The sequence below is a fragment of the Mya arenaria genome, chromosome 17 (genome assembly GCF_026914265.1).
Source record: "Mya arenaria isolate MELC-2E11 chromosome 17, ASM2691426v1".
In the NCBI taxonomy this organism is placed as follows: Eukaryota; Metazoa; Mollusca; class Bivalvia; order Myida; family Myidae; genus Mya; species Mya arenaria.
Window position 1 is genome coordinate 45511358 of NC_069138.1, and position 10004 is coordinate 45521361.

Sequence of the window (10004 nt, forward strand, 5' to 3'; positions counted from 1 at the left end):
AAGCGTTTCTCCACCAAGTTTGTTCAACGTGGTCGCTTGGGGACAAAATATTTCTATGCCCAAGCCACTAATATTTTTATGTACCCTCATATAGTATTCATCTAAAAAGTTCGTTCATATTTTGCACTTAGAGTCAAACACCCACTCCCTTGATATCATGTAGCTTATGCAATGGAATTAGGACCATGTGTATAGTCTTGAAAAAAATTCACAAAACACAAAGGTGTCATTCAATGACCTTGACTTAGACATCTTGACCTATTTTCTTAGTTTTGAAATTGCAGCAATGAAATTTGAACCATGTAAACAGCTTTGAAACAAACATCAATGTTGTGCTTGGATGACATTGATAGTGATCTTTTGACCTACTTTCTTATCTATAAAGTAACAGCAATGAAATTTGGACCATGTGTACAGTTTTAAAAACAAAGATCAATGTTATGCTTGAATAACCGTAACCACGACAACATTTGACAATACTCGATCATAGTTTAATCCCTAATTGCATTGTGTTTTAAAAACCAATGAATTCATGTATTGTTTCAAAAGGTTTAAAACTCAGATAAGCGATTTAGGGCCATTATGGCAAAGGACAAAAGTCAAATTGTACTAAATCGAATAGTCATTTAGTATGCTGAGACTCCCGAGTTGGTAATGTAATGGTTGTTCCGAAAGAAAGGCCAACTTCACCTAACTGAATGTTATTGCTAGCGATCTAATATATGAACGATAAAACAAAGAGGATTTGATCCGCGCAATATACACTTATAAAATGGATAACAGCGTCGATTCAACTTTTAAACGTGTAATATAGATGTCAGATATCGCACGTTCCTAGTTTGAACAAAAATATGCATTTTCTAAATGTAAACTGTACGAAAATGTGTCGCATCGCATAATGCTTAGACAGAGGACAATTTACTTGGGAAAATGAGTTAGATACAATGCTTAAACAGAGGCAGATTTATTTCGGAACATGAATTGAATACACTTCATTATCACACGAGCTCATATACTTCGGTGTGCAGAAATATGTTCGAGGCTTCCGAATTTAGGTTAAAATGTATGACTCAACACTATGGTATATTTCAGTATCGTTTTACTGGCATACAAATGTCAAGAAATGTGCAAATATTTTTGATCGTTCAGGCTTAATTGTTTATCAATTGAATGGTGGATAAAATGTGGGCAACTCATCAGGCAGCACACGTGATATTTGGTTTTAATCAGAAAGCCTCTGAGGCGTTCTCGGTATCGCTCACTATCGTCTCCCGGCCCTCTTCTGAAATGTGACACGACTCCAGGAAGTCCTCGGCGAAGTACAACACCTGGCGGAGGGCCAGCAGCGCCAGAATGTTGACGCCATCTTCCAGCAACATCTCATCCTCGTAGTTCTTGACCGGGAGCACGTGGTTTCTTGGTAGACCGAAGAGTTCCGAAGCAGCGCGCACCTTGTTCTCTACGTTTCCGCTCGTAAACACGCTCCCGGGATTTCCCGCCACTTCCGTATCAACAAGGTCGATCTTGGTCAACAGAACAGCTTGGGGAATTTCTGAAGAAACAAACTGATTTTTAATACGGTTATTTTATTGCTTTAAAAATACATTCAGAATTTTTTCAAGTTTATATTTTTTTTTGTTTTAAGCTATTGTATTTTGAAATATGTCGTATTATAACGTTTCATGTCACTTTCTTCAAGCTCCATAAAACAGTTAGAATATGTTTACCAGAAGTATGGCGATTATTTGAATACAACCGAAAGATGAAATTTGCAGGATGAACTCCCTTACGTTATTTATATAGATGATAAGTGTTTGTTTTAGTGAGTGAGAGCCAAAATTTATATTTCACAAGTGGCGTATCTTCGGTTGAAAGATTCACTTTTGGTGTTCACGAGGAGGTAAAATATGTTGCTTTCTGGCAATGAAACAAACGTTTGTTATTTTCTTTTTATTATATGCCTTATATTGGAACTAGTCATTTGTAACACTCGATCAGACAAACGCGTCAATTTGTGTTTGTATTCGCACGTAAAGTTCTTTCGGAAATGACGTCATTGAAATTGTGTCCCAGCCCTGTGCGCTCTGACGTTTGATATGGAACCCAGTACGGGCTGAAATTTCAAAAAGTGAAAAATACCAATGTGATATTTCACTGATAAATCCCTGTAAACCACCGAAAAGCATTTAATAAACATATGCATTTATACCTTTCTGGTTTCCGAGCTTCCTGAGCCTACTGAGTTTGTCTTTCATGTTGGCCGATATGTCCTCCACTGTAGTAGCGTCCAGCACGTACACCACACAATGGACACGCTGGCTGAGGCCCGGCTTTACGATAAAACCGGGGTCGCTCATGGAGATAGGGGTTGCTGGGTTGAACTGCGGGCAGATATATTATGATATTATATAGTTTAACACGGTGTTAACGCTTTCAGAAGAATTGTATTAAACGATTTTCGACATATATTCCAGAAGTAATGGAAACAGAAACAAACATATATGTGTGTGTGCGTTTTTTCGCCTTTAAAACGGGAGGGAAAATAACTTTTTTATCATGAATGTTTTCTACGCGTAAATTTCAAATCAAACGGCAGGGAAAATGAAGGGAAAATGTGTTTAGACCTAACGACTTCTAGCGGGACTTATCCAACAAAATTACTCCAAGGCTATGGTCGTCATCTTTTGTTGGCATTAAAATGTTAGCGTTTTAACCTTCTTGTGGTAGTTTGTGTAAAAAGTAAAGCTTTGCCCCAAAAAGTTTCATCTTCATTTCTGAACTTCAAACAAATATTAAAGTGTGTAGTGGTGTACATTTCATTTTGTTAACTACCCACTAACTGTTTATATCTACCGCTTAACCTGAGTAAAATCAATAACACCTGACTGCTGTTTTACTGATATAAATGTACAGAACAACTGCAGAAATTCTACCTTCTTATTAGACACAATATAATGTTGACCACTGATATACTAACAGGTGAATTTGTATTTGTTTAAATCAGTAAGAAGGTTGTTTGAGGCAAAAGTTTGTTAACTTCCCGTTTAATTTGCACTGAAATATACAGAAAAGAAGTTGATTTAAACAGGTTTAACTTCAGACAAACTACAAGCAACTTGAAATTGTGAATAAAATATCTGTTTATATTCTGGTAGGGGAGTTTTTTATTTTCGCCTTTTGACTTGTTTCCTTATATTTTTTTTTAGGTTTCAATTCTTTCGATTAACCTTAAAGTTATAATTCTCGCTTGACTCCTTTTACAAATTATTGGTTTACGAATGAGTTTAAGATAATGATTGCACTTTCATTTGGCATTGAAAGAACTTAATTTCAACTCATTTTCGTTGTTGCCTGTTATAGAATATTTAGAACATTTCAATAAAAGTTTGACCATTTAACCGTTGTCTCAAGCTATAGTCTCAACTCTGTTTTTTTCGAATCATTTGAAATGTGTCTGGAAATTGCCGTCACTTCTAATTCATGTCACTTTTGCATTAAAGTTTTCTTTAAGTCATGATGGTACACGGTGGGGTCGAGTCACAATAGAGCTAATGGGAGCGAAGAACCATTAAACATTAAACCACAAGTCATTATTATAAAACGGGAATAAACATTCCACGACCGGACGACAGTGTTATTAAATTCACTTTTTTGCTTGATTAAATCATAAACATTTATACTACTCAGTTAAATGAAATCTACTTCCACGAAGATAGTCAACAGTTACTTAAAATAAGTTGACATGCGGGTTTAGCTACTGTATTTGTTAGTTTTAAGAGACCTACATTATTGTTATCTGAACCAAAGACAATACATGCTTTCTTTAAAGGGAACAGTTGGTACTATTGGAATGCTTTGAAATGTAAGGATGATCGTACCTCATACATTTCCGGCACGTGTCCGTCCAACAAGAAGTTGGTCTCCACAGCCTCGAGTCCCTGGCTCTCCTCCATCCCCGGGCTATCACACAACCGGAAGTGCAGACGCCCACCCTTTTTTGTACGCACAATGAACGGCTTGTACTAAAAATTCAAAAAGTAGTGTTCATCACTTTTCTGTCGCAATCTTTAGGATATGACAATGAAAAAAAAACTTTCGAAAATTCCATTCTATGAGCCCTAATAATAAACATATAACCACATATTTTAATTTTTTCTTTAAGAGCGTTGAATACTAAAATTTCATTTCGTAGCTATATTTACTGCACTTATACAGAATCACAACCAAATGCATGTTTGTTCTGTGAAGACCATGTGGTGTTGTCATGTACGATGTCCACACTCTTGCTCCCGGTCACATATAAACGGAACCACTGCCGTGCATGCATTGCAAGAAATGTTGTACCCGGAATAAATTAAGATGAAGTATATATGCTATTTTTTAATTCCGTGTATATGTTGAATGAATACTGAGTTGAAATCCAGTATGAATCACAACATAAGCACTATACTTGTTAACGAAATTTGTATCCTTTCAAATGGTGGCGTCACACTCGATTAGAAGACGTCATAGTTTTAATTGGAAAGTGACAAATATTTTAAGAACTTTGTTCATAATATAAAGTGGAAATATCACTTTATCCTCTATGAATTAAAGCTGCACTCTCACAGATTGAAGGTTTTGACAACTTTTTTTTTACTATTTGTCTTGGAGCGAGCGAAAATCAATGGAAACCAATTCAATAAGACTGCTGACAAGAAAAATAGGTTGCAGATTTTTATATTTATGTTCAGAAATTGATGTTTTATGCATTTTTCTTAAACCTTCAGTTACTGATCTTATATCATTGGATTGCAGATATGTACGCAAAAATTTGCTCTTTGCAAGACAAAAACTAAAAATGTTGTAAAAATGGTAAATCTGTGAGAGTGCAGCTTTAAATGAAAAGGTAATTAGATCTACCTTATTCATTTATTCATGTAAGTTTCAATTTATAGGATATAAACGAAATTTTTGCTGGAATATTTCCAATTAAGAACTTATTGTTGTTATTAGATTCTAAATTATTTACAATGATGCGGAATTAAATTGATATTATATGATACATGTGCAGTACAGAACCAACAGTTATGATTATATTAAACCGGACACAGGGTATAACATGTGAGAAAATGAATGAATTCGATTTTTCGAACTTAATATTCACGTGTATTTATCAGTCTTTATTTCGAATTCGAAACTGTGCACAAAAAATAGTCGATGTAATTTTCTAATCCGCTAGCAGACGACCCATGCTCCTCGCTTTGTTGTGTTTTCACACCCACACTGACATCGCCGTGACAAACCAATACGTTATAATATGGTGCAATTATCGCGGTTTAAGGAATGCCTTGGGTTAATTGGCGCGTGTATGGAGCAAACAAGGGTATCGAATGCATAGAGAGATTAATGTTGAGTGATATTATTTGATACAACGCAGTGCAGCAGGACATAACAGCGTTCTTCAAGAAAGACTGAATGGTGATTGTTTTAAGTGTTCCGGGTATATATAAATGTTACTATTATATTATTATTTGTGTAAATAAAATAATAAAAAAATATATGTTTCGGAATTTTATTAAATATCGCTTTACATATGGTATAATGCAGCCATTTGAAATTTCACGACACAAATATTTTGTGACGCCAGTAGAGTTGAATTCGGATGCGCCGGATTTCGGAGACAATCGTTGGTGGAACTTCGGATTATTTCTCTCAATGTTTATTTCGAAGTATTTAGCTTGGTCTCGACGACTTCGAAATAGCGGTGTTTTACTGTATACTTTATATTGATGGTTGAACTCAATGATATTAAAATACGATATACAGGCCGGCAAATTATAAACATTTTAAAATTGTATTCATCACGTACCACAGAAGTAATGCTGTGCGCCGCCTTCCCGCAATTGGCTGTTTGCGTGATTCTCCCCCGGAAGACCGAAGTCACAGTGTTACAGAAGCTGGACTTCCCAGATCCCACGGGGCCAAGCAGCAGAATTCGAAATTCTTGAATCTTTAGGTCGTCTGGCGGTTTCAGGGACTCAACTTCCTGTGAAAGCTCTTGGAGGAACTGAAAATAATACACCTTTAAGTACGATACTTAACTTTGTCATGAGCTGTTTAGTTATGCTGCCTGAATCTTAGCTTTGTCTTATTTGCTAAACTCTTACTTTTACTAACTCATATAATTCAAGAAAATACGAAAATACGTACGTGTGTATAATGTAAACTTGATATATTATTATTTCATCACTTTGATGCATACGTTTTTGTTCCATTCGGGAGATTTTCGCCATGGATTCGGAAGAACAAGTCGTCTTGCGCCTTCTGGAAATACACAGTATTAAAAGCGTTGATATTCATTGTATAAATCGAAAGGTAAAGGATGCATGTAGGTTAAACTAATCTCGTCATGTACGTCAAGCAAATAACAAACTGAAGGTCCTGGAGTGTTAACGGTTATTTCAAAAACACTGGACTGCTTATAATTAAATAAATATTAACTTTACCTGTAATTTTGTACACTTCTAGTTCCGTGACATTCATGTTCCCGTTCGTGATATCAGCTGCTTGCAATCCATGAATGTCGTAAGTGTAGCCAAAGTTCGAACTGCCATTCAGAGCAAACACGCCGTTCGATGGATTTATCGTGCCGTTGAACGTGTACAAATCATGTCCCTCTCCAAATGTTGGCCCATACGAACCGTCCCCGTAGTACGCATTGCCGAAATCTTTTATATTGAATCTCCTTTCCACTTTTTTTCCTGAAGCCTTCAATTGAAACAAGAATGCTTTCGGGTCATTGATAAACGCTCCGTTACTATTCCAATACAAGCCTGCATATCCCCCGTAGACGGAACCCTGCGGGTTGTACAAGACGGTGATGGTAGGTCCCTGGTTGTCACACTTCTGGTGGAACGTCGTCGTATTGCAGCCGTCGCGCGTGATGCTGTAGATCAACGTGAACGTCTTCGGACCAGACCCGATCATAATCTCCAAAACATCCATTTTCGCCTCCGTCAACTTTCCATCCATTTCACCCGCCATTGTTGCGATATACTGCAGTGTGGTATTTGCGTTTTACTTTGCCGGTCCCATTAACCTGTGGCAGTAAAAAAACAAATATGGAAGCGTACATCATTCATGAAACACACAATTCATGAGGTTTATGGTAAATTGCCGGTCAGCAAAAATAGCCGTGGAAGATGTTTAAACCACGATGGTCATGAATTAGAATTGAAAAGCAAGTTTTGCTAGGTTGGTTTTCAAAATCTTCTTGTTTTGAGGTTGTAATTACCAAGTAATTGAAATATCTGTGTTATTTGTTGGTAATTTTACTTTATTGCAATCCGTTTTCTTGTATCAATTTCTTGGTGAGTTATATATAATGATGTTTTTTTTTGCATGTCGGAAGAGATATTTGGGTTTTCAAAACGTGTTTATGCTTGCACGTTTTTCAAGTCTTAAAACTTTATGCTACAATGGTGTTTCTATACAACTGTAGAAGTTGAAAGTTGTATGAGTCTATCTTGAACAGTTGGTTTTCAGATATGACGAAGGGTCACGTTTATACACTACGCAGGTGACGACGCCGACACCAACACTATGACATTTACTTGACCTTTTTTTAAAAAAACTATCTAGTGATAATACATTTTATCTCATGACATTTCTTGTTTCCGGTTTTATGTAACTATCACATATTTTCAGAAGTATACATGTGGTAAAATAGGGTTATTAGTACTGCGTTTTGATCCGGGAGGTTGTATTCTACTCGAGATTTTTGCAGATTCTGATTTCACGAGACGCAAGCCTTTATGATATTTGTCATAAAACAAAATAGAATATAACTTGGTGGATTTATTGTTTCGAATTATTTTCATAAATCCTGCAAGTTATATTCTTTCTTGTTTGTATGACGAATATTTATTTGAATAGAGTTTTTCTTTTCATTTAAATCATCAGAGGAAAATTTTATCACAATGTATGAACAGGGAAGGAGTGTTAAGCTGTGCAACCATTCGAAAAGCTACCAGGAGAAGTGTAACGTTATTTATTAAACAATAATTCAAAAACATGTATACTAAACGATCACTCAAACCAACTGTAACGTGTAACCGTCATTGCAATCTTCACGACTTAATATTTCAACTAACATATCATCCTATTTTCCTATACCGTACACTTTTCTTTTTTTGTCAAAATATAAAAGAACAAAGAAAGATGATCTATACCCTCTTTATTTACATCCGAACTGTCATGTACATAACTAATGCAATATACTACTTATAGATGTTGTTTATAATAATTATACTGGAACCACTTACCAGAAAGAAAAACTGCTATAAAGATAAACGTTGAGTGATAAGATTATTTTGTAGAGTCAGCTATTGCCTAACGTTCATGAACATAACGTATACAAAATACTTCTTAATATAGATTTTGTTTACTATAATAATATTTGAACCACTTACCAGAACGAAAATCCTTAAACTTAATGAAAAGGTTGCAAAACCGAAAGTAAAAGAAATGCGATTTTCCAAAATTGCTATAAAAAGATAAACCTGGAGTATAGGTCAGCTACTTCCTAACGTTCATGTACATCACTTAAACAAATACTACTTATAGATTTTGTTTACTATAATAATATCTGAACCACTTACTAGAACGAAAATCCTTAAACTTAATGGATTTTTCAAGGTTGCAAAACCGAAAGTAAAAGAAATGCTATTTTCCAAAATTGCTATAAAAAGATAAACGTTGAGTGATTCGATTATTTTGTAGGTCAGCTAGATGATAAACATTGCTCAATTGGACTTGGAGTGTTTTCACACACACACACACGTTTGGCTATCAATGTATGTACTTCGAATTAATCCACGCTGTACCTTTTCATTAAAGTTACTCGCTCACGGTTTGTAAAATGCACTTTTTAATTACGAAATAAAGTGTGGCAAATCATCAGGAGTGTTAAAACAAAAATACCAAAAGCTTGAACCCTTCAGCAAATGTTGATTTTTGCTCAAATGTCGTCTCTGAAGACCACAATAGTCATAGGCGTTAGTAGCGCAATTTACAATTAATAACGGCTGTGGTGTTGCGTGATTTGTTGATTGACATTATCACGTGATGTTATCAATGTATCCCTAACATGTCAACATATCAACAAATAATTTGTTAGTCCCGGTGGCCGTGTTGACTAGCCGGCTGATAACTCAATTTTTCCTGACTTTACCGGCGTTGGTTCGAACCCCACTTACACCAAAATACTTTTTTATGCTATAACTGTATTTTTTTCTGCAATTTCGATATCATAGTATAAAATTATGATGTAATAAGTGTTTTCAGATGCATTACCGGGAAAACTAATTTTTCGTCCCAAAACATGAGCGAGTCAACAAAGGTGTTTTTTTCCAAAGCTAGATTGTTGTAAGTGCTTGTGCCGTCGTGCCATATGACCAGCTATTGTTCCCGCCAATTGTCCGGAGAAAGTCGCAATTTAAGATATGATTTATCATCTTCACACAAGATATACATCCCAGGTTCAGTAAACAATCTCTGAAGTACTACTAGAAGCTAATGAAAATCTAAACACCGGGGTCATTATCAACTCAACAATGACACATGATGAAATGCTACAACATCAAATATAGTCATAAACTAAAAGTTAAACAAGATATATTTGTCTAACATTATGCCACATTAAGCGTCTTGTTGTCAGGATTATTTGGACAATTGCATGAAATATGCATTGACCGAAATGACAGCTGATTTGTCATTAACATGGGATGCCTTTGAGGCAGATTTAAGATTATGACCATTACAGTGTGAGGATATTAGGTAAAGTATTTTGTTATGTTAAGATGATGACTGATATTTGCTGATAAAATGTATCCTCTTAGCAGCAGAGAATAATTAAATATGACGTAAATTTTAATGATTAATATGAGTTATGACCATGACCTTTGACCTATGACCTCAAGATCCATATGGGTCATCATCCCAAACCTAAATGTCAAGTTTGA

General features: G+C 35.5%; 1 protein-coding gene across 4 annotated transcripts in view; it reads right to left on the minus strand.

Moving 5' to 3' along the window:
• Nucleotides 1–963: 963 nt before the first annotated feature.
• The window catches only part of LOC128222998 (interferon-induced protein 44-like), a 40607-nt gene continuing 31566 nt past the window's right edge, over nucleotides 964–10004 (minus strand). Inside the window, exons 1-7 of one of the 4 annotated variants that reach the window (XM_052932227.1) lie at nucleotides 8965–9005; nucleotides 6489–7081; nucleotides 6245–6306; nucleotides 5852–6049; nucleotides 3879–4022; nucleotides 2210–2381; nucleotides 964–1552 (exon numbers count right to left, since the gene is read on the minus strand). In XM_052932227.1, the coding sequence (XP_052788187.1) occupies nucleotides 1227–1552; nucleotides 2210–2381; nucleotides 3879–4022; nucleotides 5852–6049; nucleotides 6245–6306; nucleotides 6489–7026 (1440 nt within the window). In that variant the 5' untranslated portion in view covers nucleotides 7027–7081; nucleotides 8965–9005 and the 3' untranslated portion in view covers nucleotides 964–1226. Of the gene's footprint in view, nucleotides 1553–2209; nucleotides 2382–3878; nucleotides 4023–5851; nucleotides 6050–6244; nucleotides 6307–6488; nucleotides 7082–8453; nucleotides 8505–8642; nucleotides 8783–8964; nucleotides 9006–10004 lie in introns of those variants that run through there. The other 3 variants (XM_052932224.1, XM_052932226.1, XM_052932228.1) reach the window with 3 other exon arrangements.